This window comes from Mastigoproctus giganteus, chromosome 2 (genome assembly GCF_048544385.1).
Source record: "Mastigoproctus giganteus isolate SK-2022 chromosome 2, ASM4854438v1, whole genome shotgun sequence".
In the NCBI taxonomy this organism is placed as follows: Eukaryota; Metazoa; Arthropoda; class Arachnida; order Uropygi; family Thelyphonidae; genus Mastigoproctus; species Mastigoproctus giganteus.
Window position 1 is genome coordinate 165378294 of NC_143576.1, and position 26566 is coordinate 165404859.

General features: G+C 35.8%; 1 protein-coding gene across 3 annotated transcripts in view; it reads right to left on the minus strand.

The window, feature by feature from the left end:
• The window catches only part of bchs (WD repeat and FYVE domain containing 3 bchs), a 1877108-nt gene that overhangs the window by 677797 nt on the left and 1172745 nt on the right, over positions 1-26566 (minus strand). For all 3 annotated transcript variants that reach the window (XM_090389621.1, XM_090389619.1, XM_090389620.1), the window contains exons 47-48: positions 21463-21551; positions 186-351 (exon numbers count right to left, since the gene is read on the minus strand). In XM_090389621.1, the coding sequence (XP_090245747.1) occupies positions 186-351; positions 21463-21551 (255 nt within the window). The remainder of the gene's footprint in view (positions 1-185; positions 352-21462; positions 21552-26566) is intronic.

Below are 26566 nucleotides of genomic sequence, written 5' to 3' on the forward strand. Positions count from 1 at the left end.
ATTAATTTCATTGTTTCCTCTTGAATTTCACTGATTATAGATTAAAAAGAAATATATAATATTTTTATACTTTTTGTTTTATCTGAATCAGTATTAAAAATATATCTTATTTATACAAACTGAACAACAAAATAATAAATAAATAAAAAATAATTAAATTAAATTAATATAGCATATTTACTTACCAATCTCTCTCTCCTCTGCACTTTCTGATTCTTGGGGAATATCTTCCTGTAAGATACTACTAGTGTCAGGGGAGACAGTATCTTGTTCAACCATATTTTCAGGTCTCCAACGTTTATAATATTCTTTACTGTCAAAACTGGTTGCCACCTTATATTTTAAAGCTTTCTAGAAAAAAAAAATGAAATTATATTTATAACAAAGTCTGTTATCATCTTAGGAAAAAAACCCCTTTTTTTTTTTTTCTTTTTTGCTAGCACTGTTCATTCTGAATGAGGACAGAAACAATTCATCCAACAATGATCTGTAAGGATCATTACAGATCATTACATTAAGTTAGTGAATATCTGTAAATAGCTGAAATTTTTACCTGATTTAGTAAAATTGGGTAAAAATTGCAGCTATTTACATACACTGTCCACTTTCTTCTTTATCAAATAACAGAATTATAAAGCATCTCCACATTATATTTGCAATAAAAGTTTACAAGAAGACAAATGTAATTCATGCATACAAAATGTATACTGAGCATATTACAAAAAGATACAATACAGAAAAATAAATGATAATGCAATTAAAAAAATTTGAAAAAAAATAATAATTAAATAAAAAAATGTTCAGGAAACATCCAGTACACAAATATTTAATGGTCAATTTCATTACAAAATCAATTATATCTCTGTAATATAGCACTGCTTGATTAAATCTATCATTCATAATTGTGGATGTAAATTTTTGCAATTATGTTCTATATTTATTAGTTTTGTATTTTATTAAATATCTAATGAACTTACTTAGTTAATAGTTATTTCATTAGATTTCTGTTACTGCAATGGATAAAAAAAATTACAAAGTTCAACCTATGAATACTCGCTTCTTACTACCATAACACACGGAGTTGTACTAAATTAAAAAAGGTTTGTGTGTATAAATACAGAAAAATATACAAAAACCATAGACATTTACTTCTAGAAACTTTAATGCAATTTCAGCAGAACCACCAAGAAATTAGTCATGATGAGATCTGACAGCCAATTCAGAATAAAGCCTCAAGTTCTCAAGAATCTGTATAACTTTTATGCATTTTATTCTAAAATCAATGGATTCCAGCAGAGGTAAAAGTATAAATTCTCGGCCCTTCTGGTTGATTCACCCACAGCTTCTTATGTGATCATTAAAAACAGTCCAATGGGCTTCACTGACCTGTTTCCTCCACCCCAAACAGTGGAGGATCTGGCAGTACGGCAATGGACACCAGTCAATAGCTTATATGGTATTCATAAATAAGTGAACTAAAGTAACTCTCAAAATAAACATTTAAAATTGATCTTGGGGAAAAAGAAATATTTTTAATAGCTTTAATTGTTTTATGTTAAAAATCCTGCTTAACTTGACAAAAAACATAATAATAAACCTTGTGTTTTCAGGATTTCAAGTTTTTTTTGTTACAACAAAAAAGCACATTTGCTTCTCCCTCAAAAACAATTTTGAGGAAGACATAACATCACATTTAAATAATTTTTCAGAAAAACTTTATAAAAGTAGAAAGATACATGAAGGAATGATCATTTAAATAAAAAGAAATAATTTAAACTCTTTTATGCATTCCAGAATTGTAAATTTCAAAATAAATTTTAGTTGAAAAAAAAAAGGAGTAAAATCCTGTTATAATAATGTTAAAATATTTCCAGGTGCCAGAAGACCTCCCTTATTAGTCATGCTTTGTACATCTCATTTGAACAAAACAGTTCTGAAGAAAACTAAGCAAAATGGACAAGTTTTTAGAGCCAATGGAAAAAACCATGCTTGGTTACATAAAAACTAAACAATAGTCTAGTTTCATTTTATAATTGGGAACACTGTGTCAAGCATACTTCAATAGTGTACAGCTAAGGAGGGAACAAAGAAATGCCAATGCTATTTTCATAAAATAAGAAAGGAATTCAGTATTGTACCTTCCATATTTACGACATCCAGGAATGTTGATGCTAAAATCCATTGCCAATGCATACTGTGGAGGGGAGATATATAACATATTGACTCATTTCCACTCTTTTATGCAGCTCATCCGGCTATAACATCTTACAACACTCATTTCAAGTTATGTGCATATTTATTTGATATACCTTGTTAGGTATCAAATGTGAACAAAAATTCAAAGTTCATGCAGAAAAACCATGTTGTTGTTGTTTGGTTTTTAGGATTAGCAACTAAGGCCATATTGATCTGGGAATATGCGGTGGTCATTCCCTGACCTTTCTGCATCCTCTGTATTTGGTGGTGATGGGCTCGAACCCCGGTCTAATCAAGAAGCATGTGCTACGCACTGCTGCTCCTTCCCACCTGGCTACGGAGGCGCCAGAAAAACCATGACCTATCATGTTACACTCATTCTTACTAATGTTATGTCACTTTATGATCCATAATCTCATGAACCATCAAGTGACAAAAATTGAATATATTTATATACAGTTCCAGTAGAAATTTTATATACAGACATATTCATGTATGTATATAAAATTAAAAGTAAATGTATGTTCATACATATACTGTCAGGCAAGGAGTTTAACAGTGTGTGGTCATGCATCATACATCATTGCACCACAAGTCCAAATGTTTAATGCGGGAACAGATGCTGAACTTTAACTTATCAGTACAAAAGCATGAAATGCATAATATTTTTATGTATACTGTCGGGCCTATACTAAGATTTTTGTAAATTTAAAATGCACCACTTGCAAAAGATCCAGTAAAATACCAAAAAAAAAAAAAAAAAAAAAAACCTAAGAGAATTTTATCATATTCTTTATAATCATTTGGCTTACAGGGTATCCAGACTACCAACTTTACATTATCACCAGATAACTCTCACACCATACTGATTCAACATAAACCCACACTTCATCACAGTCTGGCTAGTTACAATCTGACTTATCAATTCACCTTTTAATAAGAGGCATACAGCCCCACCAACTCTATTTCTTCTGAACACAGTATTATCATCATAAGGAAATTTCTTGCTGCCAATCTTAGTATGATACCAAGTCCAAGTTAGTCCACAATATAAGCTTTAAAAGCCTTGTCCAGTCTTTATACAGGGTGTCTCAAAAATATTGGTACAAATGTTTAGGGGAGGTAGGTAACATCTAAAGGAATGTGAATCGCAGAGGAACCCATAACCGGAAACGTCACCGTAAGTCGGTACACGGCGCTGTTCATCAGTTCACTAGAGGGAAAATTTCTGGTTTACTCATTCAAGCAGTAGTCGCCGCACGAAGAGCATGCATTGATATATGAACTGTGAGCAGGCAGACATGCACCTAATGTATGGATTAGCAGAGGGCCCACACGGTGTGCTCCCCATGTGGCACAACATCGCTTCGCAATAAATGTGTGGGCAGGTATGGTCGGTGACTGCTTAGTCGGCCCATACCTGTTACCATCCCGCATGAACTCCGCTAAATATCGGATCTTTCTTGAACAAGTTCTACCAGGGTTACTTGACGATGTTCCAGCAAATGTGAGACGCAACATTTGGTTTCAACATGACGGGGCACCTGCCCATTATGGAATGGGTGTTCGTGACCATTTGAACAGGCATTTTGGGCGTCGATGGATTGGCCGTGGTGGACCCATTGCCTGGCCCCCACACTCACCCGATTTATTGAGCCTTGATTTCTTTCTGTGGGGGTCCTCAAATCTATCGTGTATGAATCGCCTGTGGAGACGGAAATGGATCTCGTGGCGAGACTCGTCTGCGCTGCTGTTACTGTCAAAGAAACTCCAGGTGTGTTTGACCGTGTCCGCCAATCCATGCTGCGTCGGTGTCACGCATGCATCGCGTCTCATGGTGGAACCTTCGAGCATCTGTTGTAACATCATGAAATGCATCCATCTCGTACTCCATTGTTAATATTATGTCAAATAAATGTTTGCCACGAATTACTGTCTTGTGTTATTTATGCTTCTTGTGCCTCTGCTACTATTTTCCCATGACGTTTCCGGTTATGGGTTCCTATGTGATTCACATTCCTTTAGATGTTACCTACCTCCCCTAAACGTTTGTACCAATATTTTTGAGACACCCTGTATAGTAATGCCACCACAATCATGATTAACTGTACTTCTTACTACCTTTATATATCCATTATAACTGCTTGAGTTTCATAGGTTGATGTGTCACTTCCCATGCATCTTTGGGACATGCATATAATTCTTATGCATGTTCCACCAATTAAATTTCCAATTGATCCTCTATACCCAATAAAAGTTAGCAGTTTCCATGAAAGCTTAATTCCTAGACTTAAACAAAGGCTCTTGCATCTCTTCTGTTCAAATTAACACCAATATTTATTAAATAAATTTACTTTACAAAACAGGGCAGGACAAGCTGAAAAAAAATCCATCCCACAAAAGTCTTATCACTCAAGTACTGTGTTAATTGACAAGGCTCTCAACAAAATTCCCTATCAATTCTGAACAAAATTGCAGACTGAAGGCCATATGGACCTAACTTACATTTCTGCAACATGATCATACATATATGGATGAAATCCTTAGTTTTTTGATGCTTTAAATCATTAGCAACAAAATAGTATAATGAAATCATATACCGTTTACTCCCATTAGTTCTATTAAGAACTGAAATGTAGCTTGCAACATCCTCAAACTTAGCACCAGGAAAAATACTTTAATTCTATGTCATTTTTTTAAAAAATGTTCCAGGTTCCATTAAAACAGGGGTGCTCAATATGTGTTCTTTAACCAAAGCAAAAAAAAAAAACAAAAAAAAAAAAAAAAAACACATTTTTAAAAATAATGGTTTGATTTAAATAGATGGTGCAAAAATAGAATTACCCATGAATAAAGAGAAAGATAGGGTGAGCAAAGTGTAAGAATTTGCTTTATTGCTTTTCCCCATCATGCACAGTGAGTGTTGCATATTTTTAACTTTGTGATTCTCATTCATTGGTGTTACTGAAATGAGGTTTGACATTCATATTTTATATGATTTTGGGAGTATCTCCAAGGCATTAATCACACTCATAAAAGGAATGATAATCAAAAACATACATTAAAAAGCAAACTTACTAAGGTTGCTGAGAAGTGCAAATTTAATGTAGGTAGGGAAGATGAATTTTTATTTATTGTGGGCCCTAATGGAAAACCAAAATGTCTAGTTATCAGAGTTTTTCTTAACAAAAAATAAGAGATTAGCTTGTGATCCATCTCACAATTCACAGCACAAAAAAGGGTACTGACATTTTTGAAAACGTTAAAATTGCACATGGAGGGAGAGAATTACAGTTTTGATAGAAAAAATTGTGTACATGGTGTTTCCACTATAGCTAGCAAAATGATTCTACAGCTTCCTAACTACTATTTATAATCTTCAGTCAGGGTATTGATAAATACTGCACAAACGTTTAGGGGAGGTAGGTAACATCTAAAGGTTTTGTCAAGAATTCAAAGAATATTGAAAAACATTGGAGGAAGAATACTGAGAACCGATAGTGCACAGTGATGTGTGATGGCTTTCCAGCTTTGCAATGCGTTTGGCAATCAAAGGAGTAATTTGAATTTTTCGAAGCAAAAATTTAATTACCAGAGAACACATTCTTCTTACAAGACCAGGCCTGTTTTTCTGATTTTGCCTTTTCAACTGCTATAATTACCCATGTAAATGCATTGAATTTAAATTAGAAGACAATATGACAATATCAAATTATTTACAAGCTACATAACTGATATTTCATCATTTAATGATGAAAATTACAGCTATTCTGTACTTAAATGAATGAAAATTGAATCATTTCAAACACCTGAAATTAGAAGTTGAAAATTACAGAAATAATTTTTCTAAACATATAGCAAATAGACATTTTGCGAGAGACATTTGATTTTTTTGGTTTAGCGAATTTTTGACAGAGGAAAGTAATGCCCTATTATTTGCCAATGTATTTTTTATATCCAAAGAGAAAATTGATACAATGGATAAAAGTATACAAATAATAGAATTGACTGAATTAAAATGTAATACAGTCGATTCTGATTATTTGGGACACATCAGGACTAGTGCAGTTTGGCCCGATTAAACGGCTGCCCCAATTATCCGAAGTTTCACGTAAATAGTTAAAAATACAATGGACCCCCCCCCACTTTACAACCAAATCACGTAACGATGGACACACCATAGTAAAGTACCGTTCACTATACGATGTGTAGTAAGCGCCGGTCAACTGTGATGACGTTTGTGAATTGAATTTTAATTCTATTAAACAGCGATTCTAATTAGCAAAAATAGGAGGAATATTATCCACAGGCTATAAAAGTAATACAGGGCACAAATTTACCCTTTTTTACCTTACCAATTAAAAAATTAAATGATACTAAGATAATCGGAATAATTAATACGTACTGTAATACGTATGTACTAACTAGTTGACATTTCTGTTCACTGACATTTGTGGGTGTGGGGGGGGGGTTAAAATTTAAAACAGTAAAAAGATAAGCAATCAAAAACAAAGAACACGCACACACAAATTGCAAGTAACACGATAGGCACAAGTGAGAACGGAGTAACAAGCTATGAAGCTTTCAAAATAGGAATGAAGAGAAGATTATGAAAATTAATTTTTTTATATGATTGAAGATTCCATGGAAGTGTAAACACATTTCACCATAATAACCTACAAAATTCCAGCTGTCGGTATTATCGCAAATTCAATAACATCGAGTTTACTAACCTTTTATGATAGATTGCACTAACAGAAAAGTCCAATGAACAGGTGACTGCTAATTGTTTTTATTGTTTTATGGTTGTGACCTCCAGAAATCCGATCAAACCACGTGGTACAGTCAGAGACAATCGTAGAGTAATTTCCAGTGCTGCCGTCTCCTGCCTCAATTAAACGGCACGTTGTTCCAATTAAGCGAAGTAAACCCTGGCTATTTTCTCGATTGGGTTTTTTAAGATTTGTCCCAAGTAAATGGCTGCTGCGATTAACCGGTGGCCCAAATAACCGGAATCCACTGTACTACATTAAAGAGAAAGTTTTGCAAACTTCTACAATTCCTAAGCAGATGCCATATTCCAGAATTTGTGCAACAACACTTCCTATTTTGCAAGTACTTATCTTTGTAAACAAGCCTTTTCTTAGATGGAAAAAAAAAAAAAAAAAAAAAATTGAGAACAAACAGCAGTCTCCACTTATGGATTACAATCTTAAAAAACTAGCGATTCATGTGTCACAACAAAATACCCAAAAATTTTTATAACTTTATAATTTCTATAATAGTGAACTATATTTTCTTAATATATATATATATATACAGGGTGATTCACTAGCAGTGCGATAAACTTGTATGAGGTGTAGGGGGCACAAAGACGAATCGGAATCGCATAGCATTGCAGGGTCCAAAATGCCTTTGTCATGCGGTAGAGGCCGTTGAACGGGAAGTCGCGTGAAGAGTGATCCTGCTGGAAGTCAGCATTTGCGAACCGGTTCCCGAGGCAGTAGTATGGACGAGTATTCAAACGTTGAACTGGCCGACATGCACCTCGCATATGGAGCTGCAGACTATAATGGGCGCTTGTACCAGGAACGTTTCCCACACAGGCGTGCTCCTCATCATACGATTTTCGCACGTGTGCACAGAAGGTTACGTGAGACTGATTGTTTCACGAGAGGTACCATGAATCGAGAGCGAACGATTAGGACGCCAGACAAGGAGGAGAATATCCTATGTCTTGCAGAAGGCAATCCGAGTAGGAGTACTCGAGCGATAGGCCAACGATTGGGTATTTCCCAATCCACTGTATGGAGGATACTGTCAACAAACCAAATGAGTTCATACCATCTGCAACATGTCCAATCATTGGAGCCTGGGTTTATCCACTCCGGAGGACTTTTGCTACTTGGTTTCTTCGACAGAAACGGTTCGCAAATGCTGACTTCCAGCGGGATCGCTATTCATGCGACCTCCCGTTCAATGTCCTCTACCGCATGACGAAGGCATTTCGGACCCTGCAATGCTATGTGATTCCGATTCGGCTTTGTGCCCCCTACACCTCCTGCAAGTTTGTCGCACTGGTAGTTTTTTTTTTTTTTTTGGTAGTTATTGGCGCATCGGCTTCGGTGGCCATAATGCACCTCCCAAGGTTTTTGCAGTACTTTGATCCAAGCCCAAGGCGGGATTCGAACCCGCGACCTGCACTGGTAGTGAATCACCCTGTATATATATATATATATATAAAATCAAGAATAATGATATAGAGAAGCTATATGATATGGGGGGGGGATTTAAGTTTGAAATTAGATAAGTCTGAATTACAATAACATAACTTATGGATCAGGGACACTGCTATAGCAAAACATACCCTACAGCCATAATGTGTATATGTATATATAAAATATTTTAAGTATAAAATATTGTAAGTAGAACATGTTAAAGAGCTTTATGTATAGAATTAAAACTAATGAATATACTGTATACCCTGGGAGCGATATATGTTGTGAAAGAAGGGGGGGGGGATGAACCGGAAAATAAAACGATAAGAATTGCACAGATTGAAAAAACGACCAAGGTGAAAATAACATTGCAGTGTCTTTCATAATTTTTGTGTCATCATCAGAGATCATCCACCAAAATCATGAAAAAGACAGCAATGCTCTTACTTCTGTTTCTGACATGTTCTGTATGCTTAGGTTCACGTGTGAAAAGCCACGTGGTATTTTACAATTTAAATTTTACAAATTTTGAATATAATTTTACAAATTTTGAATTTACGCTAATGTGCTAATAAAAGTGTTGCATACAGATCATGGATGACCTTAGAGAAGTAAGTGAAACGTTATGAAAATGAAAAACGTAAAGCCAAAAGTAAGGAAAAGCAGTATATACAGTAAGACAGGGACTTACCGTTACTAGCAGAACTGACCAAAAGACTGAGTTAGCGGGTTACCAGTATATTTATGTGTGGGTACGCTAGCGGTTCCTAGCGTTAAAAAATTATCGTGCATGTTTTTTGATTGAAATGAAATGGGCGGTGATGATGCGCTAGGTTAAATGCTTGATGTCCAAACTGCCCAGGATAGTTAAGAAATATAATAGCTGACAAAGTAGCGTTAGAAGGCAGCTAAACTTTGTTAAGGCGAAAAATAGATTGGGTAACGTTATATATATATATATATATATGTATATATGAAATAAATACTGGGTTAAAAAGTGGCAACGAAGAGATAAAAATATAAAATAAAAATAAAGATATGACAAATGCACTTGAGCATGCAAAGCAGCAGCAAAGGATAAAAAAGTTTATATATGCAAGGGGGAATTAATAGGTCTGTTAAAAATTGTAAAGATGGAAGTAAATTACACAAAATGCCATAACTAACAGGAAAAGGATAGCAGAAAAAGGAGGCACTGTAGGTGTGAAAAAAAGGAGAAAGAATGTGAAAATCCTATTTGTTATAATGAATTAAGCAACATTATAGGCTGAATTGAAAAGCCAATTAGAGAGAAGGTAACTACAAAACAAAAATTAAGTAAAAATGATTAAATTCATATAAAGGAGTGATAGCCAGGGGTGAAAATAATTTTATACAAAAATATTGTATACAATACAGTACACATTAGTACTGTATTATATAGCTAAGCACATGGTTTGAAATGAAGTATTTATGAAAGTTTAGCATTTATTTATTGCAAATTTAACCTCAGGGGCTCACATCTGGTGAGTATGGGCTTGGCACACCCAGGGTCCTGAGCTGGATATCACCATTCTTCTCTTTCTAGGTAATTCCCTTCTATTTCTCTCTCTCTCTCTCTTAGGATAACTCGGAAATTTTTTTTGGCTGGTGCAGCATAAGCCTCAGGCTTCCTTTCACTATATGGCTAGTAATAATAATAATAACTATAAATTAACGTTCATATTTTCGATTTTATTGATACAGTGGATTCCGGTTATTTGGGCCATCTGTTAACTGGGGCAGCCATTTATTTGGGACGAATCATAAAGAACAGAACCCAATCAAGAAAATAGCTAGGGCTTACTTCGCTTAATTAGGACAACATACCGTTTAATCGGGGCAGGAGACCGCAGCACTGGAGATTACCCTACAATTGTCTTCGACCGTTTTTTTTTTTTTTTTTTTGATACAGTGGATTCCGGTTATTTGGGCCATCTGTTAACTGGGGCAGCCATTTATTTGGGACGAATCATAAAGAACAGAACCCAATCAAGAAAATAGCTAGGGCTTACTTCGCTTAATTAGGACAACATACCGTTTAATCGGGGCAGGAGACCGCAGCACTGGAGATTACCCTACAATTGTCTTCGACCGTTTTTTTTTTTTTTTTTTTTTTTTTTGTAGTTGTTGGCGCATCGGCTTCCGTGGCTATAATGCACCTCCCAAGGTTTTTTGCAGTACTTTGATCCAAGCCCGAGGCGGGATTCGAAACCGCGACCTTTGAGTTGCCAGGAAGGCACTTGACCCACCCGGTTAGCCCGGTCGGCGTCTTCGACCGTACCTCGTAGCTCGGTCGGATTTCTGGAGGTCACAACCATAAAACAATAAAAACAATTAGCAGTCACCTGTTTATTGGGCTTTTCTATTAGTGCAATCTATCATAAACGGATAGTAAACTCAATCTTATTTAATTTGCAATAATACTGACAGCTGGAATTCTGTGGGTTATTATTATATTCAAATTAAAAATAATTAAATTCACATAAAGGAGTGATAGCCAGGGGTGAAAATAATTTTATACAAAAATATTGTATACAATACAGTACACATTAGTACTGTATTATATAGCTAAGCACATGGTTTGAAATGAAGTATTTATGAAAGTTTAGCATTTATTTATTGCAAATTTAACCTCAGGGGCTCACATCTGGTGAGTATGGGCTTGGCACACCCAGAGTCCTGAGCTGGATATCACCATTCTTCTCTTTCTAGGTAATTCCCTTCTATTTCTCTCTCTCTCTTAGGATAACTCGGAAATTTTTTTTGGCTGGTGCAGCATAAGCCTCAGGCTTCCTTTCACTATATGGCTAGTAATAATAATAATAATTATAAATTAACGTTCATATTTTCGATTTTATTGATACAGTGGATTCCGGTTATTTGGGCCATCTGTTAACTGGGGCAGCCATTTATTTGGGACGAATCATAAAGAACAGAACCCAATCAAGAAAATAGCTAGGGTTTACTTCGCTTAATTAGGACAACATACCGTTTAATCGGGGCAGGAGACCGCAGCACTGGAGATTACCCTACAATTGTCTTCGACCGTACCTCGTAGCTCGGTCGGATTTCTGGAGGTCACAACCATAAAACAATAAAAACAATTAGCAGTCACCTGTTTATTGGGATTTTCTATTAGTGCAATCTATCATAAACGGATAGTAAACTCAATCTTATTTAATTTGCAATAATACTGACAGCTGGAATTCTGTGGGTTATTATGGTGAAGTGTGTTTAGACTTAGTATTAGTAACGGCCGCATGGTGCAAGAAAGCCTATGGCTTATGCTGCACCAGCCAAAAAAAAAAAAAAAAAAAAAAAAAAATCCGAACAAAACAATGATAAAAAAAAAAATAAATAAAATAACTAAATAATAATAATTAATAAAAAAAAAAAAAAAAAGGAAATTAAACCTATCATCCTATGCGCTTCCCTTACCCGAAAGTACTATCCAGATGACCTTTGAATTTCCCCAAACTGTCGGCCTCTACCACCCATGAAGGCAATTTATTCCAGTAATTTATAACTCACTGGCTAAAATAAAACTTCCTGCAGTCCAATTTAAACATTTCCCTCCCCGTAACTTGAATTTATGTCCCCTTGTTCTAGCATCATTTATAATCTTGAAAATTTTGTCCTCATTCATTTTACTGATGCCTCTCAGAGCCTTAAACACCTCAATCAAATCTCCTCTAAGGTGTCTAGTTTCCAAACTCTGCAACCCACATATTCGAAGTCTTTCTTCACAAGGACGCCTTTTTGCCGATCTCACCAGGTCAGTTACCCTTCTTTGCACCCTTTCAAGAAGCTCGATGTCTTTCTTTAGGGGTGGTCTCCATACTTGAAGACAGTATTCCAAGTGTGGTCTAACATAAGCCTTATATAATGGGATTATCACGTCCCTATCTCTACTTGCAAAAGTTCGATAGATCATCGATAAGACACCATGGGCCTTCTTTGCAACCTGTTTACAATGCTCAGAGAATTTCGTGTCTGACCGTATCGTAACACCCAAGTCCCTTTCCTCCAGTACTGGGTTTAGTTGAACTCCACCAAGTGAATAAGTTTTTTGGGGTTACTGTTTCCCAGGTGTAATACCTTACACTTTGTTGGATTAAAGCACAGCTGCTATTTTTCTGACGATTCCTGAAGTCTATCTAGGTCTCTCTGAAGAAGCTCAGCTTGACAGTGATCATTAACTACTATACCAATTTTAACATCATCTGCAAATTTAGACATCACGCCCTCACGACTTCCATGGAATCTTCAATTATAAATAAAATTAATTTTCAGAATCTTCTCTTCATTCCTATTTTTAAAGTTTTGTAACTTGTTACTCCATTATCACTTGTGCATATCGTATTACTTGCAATTTGTGTGTGCCGTGTTCTTTGTTATTGATTGCTTACCTTTTTACTGGTTTAAAATTTTAACCCCCACCCACAAATGTCAGTGAAAAGAAATGTCAACTAGTTAGTATGTACATATTACAGTACATATTAATTATTCTGATTATCACGTATATTCTTCTGATTTTCACGTATCATTTAATTTTTTAATTGGTAAGGTAATAAATGGTTAAATTGTGCTTAATATATCTTTACTTTTATGGCCTGTGGAAAATATTCCTCCTATTTTCGCTAATTAGAATCACTGTTTAAATGAATTAAAATTCAATTCAAAATGACCAGCGCTTACTACACATCGTATTTGTGTACTCACCATAGTACTTTGGTGGGTACTCACCATAGTACGTTACTATGGTGAGTCCATCGTAACGTGATTTGATTGTACAGTGAACCAATTGTAAAGCGGGGGGGTCTGTATTTTTCACTATTAACGTGAAACTTCGCATAATTGGGACAGTCGTTTAATCAGGCCAAAATGCACTAGTCCTGATGTGTCCCAAATAACCGGAATTGACTATACTTGAAAAAAATAACTCGCAAACATGGGAACTCATTAAGTGAAAACTCATAAAGTGGGAACTGCCTATATATATATATATTATATTTTTTAATTATTATTTAAGCCTATTTGATTATTGCTTCTTTATCACTTGCTACATTAATGTTATTGTCATATGACAATTTGACATTATATGTGCTTGACATATTACTGGTTAATTGATTAAATTGCTTCTGTGGTAGATTTTTTCATTTACTGGTATTTATCTACTATCTGTATGGGTATTTAGGTGTATCAGGAACAGGAGATCCAGTTAGCTTGTGCAGTTATTATTTACATGAAGTTTGTTTTTGCTATCCCTTGGACTGGGCTGATATAGCTTTTCTAAGGCATAACAGCCCGTATTGTCCTAGGGGGTAGCTATTTACATATATACAGCCTCTTACTAAGTGAATGTTTACCTTGTGTCTCCTCGTGCTGTTTAGTTTAAATATGTTCTTTGTGTGTTGCTATATTTCCATTTGGGCATTTCTAATTTTTATTTTTAAATTTTTATTTTTATATCGAAAGGGTGGGTTCATATAGGATGCCGGATTACAGTGCGGTCAGAGGACGAGCCTCTTCTGAGCGCAATAAATCCGGGCATTAATTTAGGTAGTTTTTATCCTGCTTTTTAATTTGGTTTTTGGCTACTGATGGTTTATAGCTGTTTTGTGGTGTTTTCAATTATTCTATATGGGCAGATGTTCGGTTGATTTTTAATGTTCATATGCATGGCTGCTTTAATGTGGTGTTTGCTGTAATTGTTAGGTATATTATTTTTGGCGAGGGTTTTTATTAGTTTTTTAATTGCTTCCATTATATTTTCTGTATTATTGCATATGTTTATTAATCTGGTTGTTTGGTTTCTAATTGTGTTTCCTTGTATGTGCTTAGCAATGTTGCTATCCCAGTGGATGAGCTTTATGGCGGGGAAGTTGAAGTAGTCTGTTTTGTCATAATGTTTAGTGTCGATATTGTCTTTGGTGATATTGATCTGGCTGTCGATTTAAAATGCTTGTAGGTTGCTGTTTGGGTTGGTACGTTCAATGCTAAGGTCTGTGGGGTCCAAGGGATAGCAAAAGCAAACTTCATGTAAATAATAAATTCATGTAAATAACAATGGAAAAATCATGTAAATAACAAATTCATGAAAAAATGCAAATGGACAACATCCTTCCATCATAAAAACATCCTTTTCTTCAAAACCTCATTGTCAATAATAATCACCACGTAATTTTCTAATACATCGGGCTTGTATATACGAAAAACTGGGAAGTTTTTCGTATATACAAGCTTTCGTATATACAAGCCTATATCATTTCAACTGGGAAGAATTCCCCCAACCTCGGCCCCCCCATCCCCGGCAATATGTAAAAATCAACCCTCTCATGACTTGCAAATATATCGCCTTACAGCAATATCGACATCACACCATAACAAACAATAGACGCATCTGCGCACTAAAAACCAATCGGTCAATAAAACAAACAGAGAACGGGACTAACCCCCTCTTTCCGACAGACCACCACAGGACAACTGACTGTAAGTAAAAACCTCCTCACTTATCCAGATACTCACCCGTTGGGCTTTGTATCACCTATACCAGTTTGCTGATTCCAATTCTAAGATTAAAAATATTTCTAAAATTATAATTAGATTATCCAAAATCAATATAAATAAAGTTTACCAAAAATTAATTAATCAAAGATTATCTAAAATCAATTTATTAAAGTTATCCATAATTAAGTAATTATGTTCAAAAATATCACTAAAAAGGCAAAACTGATAAAGGGATAACAGAAAGGGTAGGTACGAGACATTCCTTTAATCTGGCTATCGACCCGCTCAAGGCTCCCGACGAAGTAGCGGTAGATGACCAGGTAAAAGAATGTTAGTTAACATTGATTTATTTGATGTTTGTTTGAAATACAAAATATTAATTTCATTTATTATTAGCATTATTATTATTAATATTTACCATTACATGTACAGACCCCCAGGAAGAAGTTAGACTGCACAGGCTAACTGAATCTCCTGTTCACGATACACCTAAATACCCATACAGATAGTAGATAAATACCAGTAAATGGAAAAATCGACCAAACCGAAGCAATTTAATCAATTAACCAGTAATACAGCAAAAATTTATTCAATTAAATATATATATATATATATATATATATATATATATATATATATATATCAAATTTCTTCAAGTTGTAAAAATTTTATCTAACTATTGTACCTAAGGTGGGACATCATATTTCTGGTCTGGAAAGGGAGACATGGTAAGGTTGACACTGATTACCACTGCTTTACAGCATGGCTCACAATAAAATTAAGTCATTTTGAACCAGAGCATTCTATGCTAGACAATCAACTCTTAGAGTAAGAACAGTTTGGAGTGAATGATTTTGCACAACTTTTAACATTTCAACATCTTTTTATTATTAGATATATGGTGCAAGGAAGCCCGAGACTTATGCTGTACGAGCAAAAAAAAAATTCCTGAGTTAACCCGAGAGAGAGTCAAAAGTAGAAGGGAATCACCAATAAAAGAATGATGATATCCAGCTCAGGACCCTGGGTGTGCCAAGCCCATACTCACCAGATGTAAGCCCATGGAGTTCCAGATGTAAGCCATCTACCAAGCTTTCACTTTTAATACTTTCAAAGACTTGATATTAACCATTAATATTCAAAGCGTTATCTTAAATTTGTTGTAGTTAGAGTAGTAGTAGTAGTAGCAGCAGCAGTAGTGGCATGTGATGCAAGAAAGCATGTGTATGAGCTTATGCAGCATCAGACATAAAAAAAAAAAAAAAAATCACATCATTCCCTCCAAATGCCTGTCCAATACCTCCTTAAATTTATTCAACCTATCAACTTCCACGACAGATGGAAGTTTGTTCCAGCAATTAACCACCCGCTGGCTAAAGGCAAATTTCCGCACATCTATTCTACATCTGTCTTTTCTTAATTTGAATTTATGCCCCCTTAGGTTCGTAACCTGAACAAGTAGAAGGATCCCATCAGAATTCAGCATGCTCAACCCATTCAAGGCCTTATACACCTCAATCAGATCATGGTGCAGGTACCTAGTCTCCAGCCACTGCAATTTGCAGAACTTAAGCCTCTCTTGGTAAGAGGATCCCTTCATTCCCCTCACCAATCTTGTTGCCTTCTCTGTACATGCTCAAGTAAATCTACATCCTTCCTAAAATGAGGCCTCCAGACCTGTACGCAGTACTCAAGGCGTGGCCTGACCATTGCCTTATACAGAGGGCTAATCATTTCCTTTTCCCTGCTAGCAAAATTCCTATATATCATTGACAAAACCCCATGACCTGCCCTGGCAGCCTGTCTGCATTGCTCAGAAAACTTCATATCTGCCTGCACAATTACTCCCAGGTCTTTTTCATTTTCTACCACCTTAAGTGTAGTACCACACAGTTGGTACGTTTCTCTGGGGTTACTTCTACCCATACGTAGTACTTTGCATTTGTCAAGGTTAAATTTCACTTGCCACTTCTTAGCCCATCTGCCCAAATTATCTAGATCCTGTTGCAGTAGCACACTGCCATTACTGTCATTAACAACCCTGCAAACCTTTGTATCATCTGCAAACTTTGACATTAAGCCTGATATACCTTCATCGATATCATCGATAAATATCGAAAACAACAGTGAACCCAACACCGAACCCTGTGGGAATCCACTAATAACATTTGTATTCCTTGCATTCAGGACATAATTTGCGATCCATCATCCCCATTGCTGGCATCATTCCCTCGCTCCTTGTATAATTCTCTATAGTAGTCTTCTGCTATTTGAATTATGCCTTCTCTGCTATTTATAAGTATACCATTGCTATTCTTCAGTTTCAGTATCATTTGTCTTTCTGTATTACTGCTCCTGGCTGCTGATTTAAGTCCTTTGTCTTCTCTTAATGCTTGTTCTACTTTTGTTGTGTTAAATATTCTTATAGCCTCTCTGAGTCTCTTTCTAATGGCTTTGCATAACTCAGTATACTCAATTTTCTCCTTGTCAGTGTTTATCTTACTCTTCATTTGTCGCCTTCGGTTCATCATGACAAGTGTTTCTTGACTAATTTTTTCTTCTTTGGATTTCTTTTCCCTATAGGTTTCTTGTGCTTTATCACTTTCAGAAAGTTGTAATATTCCTCGTCAATATCTTGGTCCTGAGCAGTCTGCAGAAGCTCAAACCTGTTGTTAAGTTTCAGTACATACTGCTTTTTCTCCTGTTCTGTTACCTCAAAGACCTTTGTATTATTTACTCAAGTCAGTGAATAAGCAGTCATCAACAATTCTTACCTACGTAATATTAAATTGTTGCTGAAGTCTTGCCTGGATAATACATCGATTTTTTCTGCTCCGTCATGAGTGTTGTGAAAAGTTCTGGTGAGGCTAGTTCACCATTTCTTGTGAACCAGCCTCACCAGAAAACAACAGAGAGCAGTAGGATCATGAGGATACCACCTTGTGGGAACCAAGTACAAAAAGCTTCGTTTAGTGGGAAATCACTTTTAGTTAAAGCCTTACAATCTTTGAATGTAACATAAATAAAATCTGTTGTTTTTTTAAAATTCTCCACACAATTTTGTGTTGTGTGTCCTGAGCTCTCTGTTGCTGCTACCCTTTGGGTGCTGTCATCAGGTTTTTCCCTTCATGATTCAGGACCCACTTCTCCAATCTAGCAGTATGGGTACTGATTGGTCTATCACCATCTGATATGCTTTCTGAATGAGTCTGTATATCTAGGATGCTCATCATTCTCTGTAGTATCTGGCCAATGAAGATTCAGAACCTTTCCACATACACACATTTGCTGTAGCTGTGTCACACTCGACTAGTCCATAAATGGGAGGTATGTCTGTTATTTGGTAGTTTGAATAAGCCACCATTCTCACTTCAAATGCATACTATCAATAATAATACAATAACTTTTAAATTTTTTCCCCCTCATTGAAATGCACTTAGAATTGATTTTATAATAACAAGTTAAAATTACAAACAATGAAATTCTTTTTCAAAATAAATTTGGCCTATGTACACTAGAATACTATTGAACATTTATAATTTTTAAAATATTAGCCTTCTAATAAAAGGGTTATTATACTTTTTACCGACCTACCTATGTTGTTACAACATGATTTTCCTATCCAGAGATTAACAGGCAGTGGCAAAGCTATCATACTTCTGGGTCTGCCACTGTAGTGGGCAGACTAGGATTAGGTATAGTTATTAAAGATCACATGGGACCTATTCAGCAATTTTTTGGGGAGGGAAGCTCAGAATTTATAATTTTGCCACTGCCAATGGATGGTTCTTACAAGATAATTTCTGTAACATAAAAAGGGCTTTTAACTCAAAAACAAAACGAGTTCAGCATACGTTTACACACACATATATATATATATATATATATATGATTAGAATCAAAAGAGCTATGCAACCCAATATGTCCTATTGTCTTATAATCTTGAATTAAGAGAGGAAGCCTCATGCCTTTTTGGTAGGACTGTGGATCTCTCAGCACAGTTGCGGATGAATGTATTATTATATGAACAATTCGAAAATTGTAGATCTCTTAAAGTACCATTTATAACTGACACAATATAATAGCGTAGCTTAATTTAATTTATTATGTTACTCACCTTTTTATAATCTGCACTGATGTTGGAATAAATTGGATGATAAATTCCAAAACTACCCTATAACATAGCACTGGTCTGGAATCTCATGCACCTGAGATTCCCACGTGTATCCAGGAGCATCATGGGAACCTATAAATACATGCGTTTACTCTCATTCTCCCATTGCCAACTGAAGACGTGTAAAACAAAAGCCACTTGTTATGGCTATTGGCCTTCTGTTTCCAACCGTATAACTAAAATCGTTTCAAATTTAAACATTGACAACCAAGGACGAAGATGTGCACTTCTACTTCCTTGCGCACATTTTAATTCTGTTTTTAAATCCTAACTTATTCATGCTAACTTAAATTTAAAATTATCATCCAATTTATTCCAACATCAATGCAGATTATAAAAAGGTGAGTATCATAATAAATTAAATTAAAAATAGCTACTAATTAAAATCATCATGCATTCAATTCTTGTATCATACCAAGCACACCAAGACGAGTCACGGACAGTCGGCGGCTACCAACCCTACAATTTCCTACCTACAATTTACGATCAGGACATAAACACAATGAGATTTGATTAATAACATAAAAACACAGCTTTAGTAGCAAAAGGAAAGTTTTCCACAGAGAGCAACATGCCATGTTTTCTATAATGGAAATATTAATTAATTGCTCGGTTAGAAGACTACATAACACTACTCTGCATTTTGAAAAAGATTTCACTGATGTTTTCTTAGGAAAGGGTGTATCTGAATATTCGTCAGGTTTCTTCAAAAATCACAAAAGAAAATTTGATTTTTAACAAATTTTTATTAATTTCAGCAAAATTTGTGCACTGAAATTATAATTTAATGTTACTTTTAAAAGACTTATATTTAAATATATCTGTTGAAAACAACATTAAAAAGGGCAGTGTAGTAAAAGTCCACTGAACACTCGCCTCATTTTAAAAACTAATCTACGATGGGTCTTCATGTTGACATTCTATTTCCTCTAGTACCTCATCTCCATGTCTTTCATGCACTGGTGAAACCTCTCATTCTGTTCTTCACTAACACTTCCTAGATTTTTTTGGAAGTAGCAGATCTGGGAGTATAAAAAATTTACCTTAACACTCAAGTTGCAGCCCAGCTTCTTGACGTTTGCCAACAATTTTTTGACTATATTATTGTAGTCTGGATCCTGGTTCTTCCCTAAGAAGTTCTCAACAACAGATCTGAAGCTAATCCATATCCGTTTTTCTCTTTTATTCATAATTTCCTCAAAATCTCAATCCCTCAGTTTGCAAATTTTAGTTCCAACAAAAATACCTTGTTTTAACTTCTCTTGGATGATTGATAGGAATTTAGCACAAAAACAGTTGACGAAAAGGCTTCAACTTCCTTAGGTGAAGCTTTCATAAACTTCCTTAGGTGAAGTGTTCATGAAAATAAAGCGTTCATCAAACCCAGTTTGATGTGCAATCATGGAACGAGGACAGTTTTGGGGGTCTGCCAGTAGCTTATGAACTATATTCTTTGACACTGTAAGGTTACTTGCACAGTAGCTAAAGCAAAACTGATTTAGGGACTAGATAATTTAAGAGTTGTTGGTTAATATATTTCTCCTATCATGTAAAAAGAGACAGGTGAAATTTAGTGAAAGTGGATAACCCATTTCTGCAAAATGACATATGAATTTCAGGAATAAAGGAAAATCACTCTCTCGTAATTCTCTAATAGGGTGCTTACAGCAGAAACTGGTTGACCAGAGTCAATGTCCATGTCGGGAATATGCCTTAAGCTTTGCCAATGGCTTTGGAGACATAGATATCAGTTGATTAGCATGACTTCCCGGTACTAGAAACAGTTTTATAGGTTTTTGCAGGCACCACTAAACTGTGGAATGTTTTAGCTCTTAATTCATGTCTTAAGAATTAATCCCTTTATCTATTAAAAGTCAAAGGGATTAATTCTTACTCCTTTTAGGTAAGGAAAATATTTTCAATGTAATGACCAAGGGGAAATCAAAAAAAAATTGCTATATGGAAGCTCATTAAAGAGGGGTCTGACTGTGCGTGTGTGTGTTTTTTTTTTTTTTTTTGATTTGGTAGTTGTTGGCGCATCGGCTTCTGTGGCCATATTGCACCTCCCAAGGTTTTTGCAGTACTCTGATCCAAGCCCGAGGCGGGAATCGAACCCGCGACCTTTGGGTTGCCGGGCAGGTACTTTACCACTCGGCTAGCCCGGCCGGCTTGTGTGTGTGTGTGTATGTGTGTGTGTGTGTGTGTGTGTGTGTGTGTGTGTGTGTGTGTGTGTGTGTGTGTGAATGTGTACATATATAAAACATTTCTTACACATATTACTGAAAGCAGATGGCATAATATTGCTATTCTTTTTATTCCAAACTTGCACATTAAAGCACTTACATTTTCACCTCCTTCAACTTCTGGTCTATAGGGATAATGTAAATAAAACAGATCATTTTTGACCATCTTCTTACGCATACGACACGGACCTAAAATATCAAAGAAATAATTTAACCTATTACTATTAATATATACATCATTTACCTCTCAAAGATATACTGTCTGGGTTCAATTTTTATCAATATTGTCTTAAGTTACTTCAAATGTTTTAAATTGAATGTTATCAGATCTTTTATTCAGAGTCCCTTTTTTGTTGTTATTGTTTCATCAAACTTTAAAACTTGTTATAAATATGTTGTAAACAGATAAAATCAAAAATAATCATAACAATAAAACAAAAACTAAGACACCAAGAATACTAACAGCAAAAGTAGTACTGTAGGTTTTCTTAGAAGTTGTAGACTATATTTCTGTACTACGAAATAAAAAGCATCACATAGAATATTGCATTTTACATCACTTGTTGCGTAAAGTAAAACGGCTTGAAATTTTGTAGTGTCATATAGTAGCAATGGAACTCTAACAAAAGATTATTAAGAGACTGAAGAGTTCTCCACTACAATCAATGAAAGTTCATATGACACTAGACTGATGTTTGACAAGTTAGTAGAAGACGACAATGAAGAAATTTTGGCTCTCTGGTAGTGAATATTATTATCATCAGTTTTTTCCCCCCCCTCTCTTGAGGAGATAAACCTGGGAGAGCCACTGATTAGAAGAGTATTACAAGTTCAGGACACCCTCATGAGCCATGAGCATAAGGTTACATAGTCAGTGGGGCATTTGCCATAAAATGATATATATACAGAGCACTTTAGTATTACATTTGAAAATTATTTAAACATAACATTTACATATATGTCAAATTTTCCAAAAGTTTAAAATTTGAATTTAGTTCTTAAATTTGAAAGTGTCTGAAATTCTGTCCAGACACAATAGGAGCGAGTACACAATGAGAACCTTGTCAAACAATTCGTCCCTGGAGAGATGCAAGGCTGATGGGTGAGAATTTTTTTCAGCTAAGTCTGTACTTGTTAACAGGAAAGACTGCTTTTACAGGGATGGGATACACTTAAATAAAAGGGTAGCGGTAGCTAGCAAGATTGCTACTGATGTTATCGAGGCAGTGTAAGGTGGGTTGGAAAACTGACAGCTTGGGAGATACATACACTAACAGAATAACTAGTGCCATAGGCAGAGGTGAAAGTGAATGATTCTTCCACTACTTCTATTGGAACATGCAGTAGTCTGGGAAGCAAGGTATAAGGAATCAGTGTTTGCACTTTACCTTGAAGAGAATTGGCAATGCCCTTTACCAATTCACTCACGAAATCCTCTGAAGCCATGCTTAAATGAACCAGTGATTTCAATTAACTCACTACTAATGTTTTAACTGAATCATTCTTTAAGCCCAGCAAATGCACAAATTTATCACAATCTGTGATATTATTGACAGCCATGATGAATTATTGTGACTATCAGTCACAGTTCAATAATTCATCATGGCTGTCCCCCCCCCCACCAGATGCGATGCTTTTTTTGTAAATGGTCTGTTTGATTCAGTTAAGAAAAACAGTAGTTAAAATAATTCAAAAATATATAAAAACACCAGGGGACATTAGAACTTTATTATTAATACACTTATTGCAGTTGAGCTAAGGGATACTAGTTTCTGCAATCCAGGAGGCAGCACCTTACCTAGGAGAAACACAATGTTGCAATAAAATAGAGTACTGAGGAAGACAAGATGGGTGCTGCAATGCTTTTCTATTTCAGATTAAATTTACACACTTATGTGGACTTGATGTTAAAGTATATGTGAGATATGCGATAAGACTTTAGTTGTGCAAGTTCACAGTTCTCAGTATATGATACTAACTGAACAAAATTAAAATTTAAAAGACCCTAGCTTCATAATCAAAAGGCTTTCACAAATGGAGCCTCATAACATATTCTATGATGTTAATCTGGACACTAAGCAAAAGGAATTATTACAAGAGCTTTATAGCGGAAATTTGGTTGATTTTGAACTTAGTGATGAGGATTTCAGTTGGGATTCAGTTGCACATTTCTCAGAGGTAAATATTATTTTGCTTTAAAGAAAGTCAACTGTTGAAAAATCTGTTGGAAAGATTCAGAGAAAGTTGGCCACGTTATCGGTTTATAGTAAGTAAATGGATGTCAGTAATATCATATAACACATACTAATGTTTATATTAATTTGATTTTTAAATATAATATTCCCTTTGGGAACTGATAGTGCAAAAAACATTAGCATTAGTAGAGGCATTTGATGCAAGAAAGCAAGCTTATGCAGCATCAGCCAAAAAAAAAAAAAAAAACCTTTCACTTTCCCTCCGTTGGTTCGAAATACCTGTCCAGCTGAGCCTTAAATTTATTTAGGCTATCAACGTCCACAACAAGGGATGGAAGTCTGTTCCAACAACCGACTACCAGCTGGCTAAAGGCAAATTTCCGCACATCTATCCTACATCTGCTTTCTTCAATTTGAATTTATGCCCTTTCAGGTGATTATTCTGAGCAAGAGGCAGTATCCCATCAGCATTGAGCATGCTCAAACCATTCAAGGCTTTGTACACCTCTATCAGATCACCTCGCAGGTGCCTGGTCTCCAGACACTGTAATTTGCAAAACTTAAGCCTTTCTTTGTAAGAGTAACCCTTCGTTCCGTTCACCAACCTTGTTGCCCTTCTCTGTACTCGTTCCAGCAGCTCTACATCCTTCTTGGAATGAGGCCTCCAAACCTGTATACAGTACTCAAGGTGCAGCCTGACCATTGCCTTATACAAGGGAATAATCACCTCCCTGTCCCTGCTAGAAAAATTCCTGTATATCATTGATAAGACACCATGAGCTACTCTTGCAGCCCGTCTGCACTGCTCAGAGAACTTCATATCTGCCTGCACAATTACCCCCAAGGTCCTTTTCATTCTCTACCACTGTCAGTGTAGTACCACAGAGTTGATACGTTGCTCTGGGGTTGCTGTTTCCCATATGTAGTACTTTACATTTGTCAATGTTAAACTTCATTTGCCACCTCTCAGCCCATCTGCTCAACCTTTCCAGATCCTGTTGCAGCAGCATAGCGTTAGTAGCGTCCTTAACAACCCTGCCAACCTTTGTATCGCTTGCAAACTTGGACATTAAGCTTGATATACCATCATCAATATTATTTATAAATACAGAAAACAATAATGGACCCAACACTGAACCCTGAGGGACTACACTAATAACATTAGTCCACAATGAGCAGTGTCCATTAATTACCACTCTCTGTCTTCTGCCACTCAACCATCCCTTTATCCATAGCAATAATTTGCCACCAATGCCACACTGCTCCAATTTGTGCAGCAGTCTTCAATGTGCAACAGTATCAAAAGCCTTTCTAAGATCCAAATATATAATATCAAAGTTATTCCCTGCATCCAATTCTTTTGTGATTACATCATAGTATCCAATCAAATTGGTCAGGCAAGATCTTCCCTTAACAAAATCATGCTGTTTCTGAGCTATAACTGAATTCTTGTCAAGATGATACTGCAGTGCTTCTTTAACCAGTGCTTCCATTAATTTTCCTGGATCAGAAGTTAAACTCATAGGTCTATAATTACTTGTGTCAGCCTTTGATCCTCCTTTGTGAATTGGGGTTACATTTGCACATCTCCAGTCTGTGGGTACCTCCCCTGAGTCTAAGGAAGCTCTCATAATTATGGCTAACGGATTGCTTACTTCCTTTGCTTCCTCCTTTAATATAACTGGATAGATCCCATCCACCTCAGGTGCCTTTCTTGTATTTATCTTCAACAATTTCTCCTCCACTTTACTCTCAATTATTACAAGATCATCTAGCTCACAGCCAGTGTTTACTCCATCAATGGCATTCCCCTTCCTGAATAACTCCTCATGTGTGAATGTAGATGCAAAATATTGATTTAGTTTGTTAGCTACCTGAGCAGGATCATGAACAGTTGAACCATCGATATCAAGTGGACCAATCTGATTCATCCCCTTCCTTCTAGAGTTTACATAAGTAAAGAACTCCTTGCTGTTTTTCTTTGCATCCCTTGCCAAAGATTTCTCATAATCTGCCGTCACCTGCCTAACCTCCTTTGTAACTGATTTTTAAATATAATTTGATTTTTAAATATAATATTCCCTTTGGGAACTGAAAGTGCAAAAAACATACTCAGAGAATGCCATTTATTATTTGTTTGTTGATCGTTTTGTAAAGGTGAGCATGATTCATACGAGAATGACAGATTTTTACTGGAAACATCAAGCTAAACAAATCTGTGATAGCCTATTTGGCTGCTTCTTGACTGATATTAAATTTTATTTTAGAATGCTTGTGGTAACCTTGACTGGCAAAATAAAGCCCAATGAAAAATATTTGTATACATCTCTATTCCCCTAAATAAGTAATTATCAGGGCTGACTAGGAGGACAGCTATACTGGATACAGCCTAATATGGCATCCCAATTCATCCCATCAATGGGGTTGGGGTGTGAACTCTGAGCCAGTAGTATAACTTTTCAGTCACTGTCCAGATCTAGTTTTCTATGATCCTTGCTATATGGCATGGAGCAGTGGCATGCTAATATTGACAGTGGTCCATTTCCATAGTACTGCCAGAGGTAGTGAACGGTCAGAAATGCATAAGTAGGTCATGAACCTCATAACCAATTGAAACAGCACAAAATCATGAGACTACTTCCACTAAATCTCATAGTAAAAATGACACACTGTTACAGGAAGTGCATTCTAGGTAATCAACACCCAAACGCATCCATCACATGGAAATATTCTGTAGCAAGTTTTGTCACTCTGTACCACCATTTGCCATACTGTTCTAGAATAATACAGAAGGGAACAACACCACTGAAAACACAGTTTCCACTAGTAAGAATGATATAAGGCTAAAGAGCAGCTGCTTAAAATTGAATTCAAGGCTATGTAGTTTCCTATGGAATGCCACCAATCCAGAGGGTCCCTGCAACATCATGAATCTGCTCTGAGACATTTACCACAGAGGAGATGCATTAGTCATGAACTATGGTTCCTTATGATTTATGTTTAACAAAG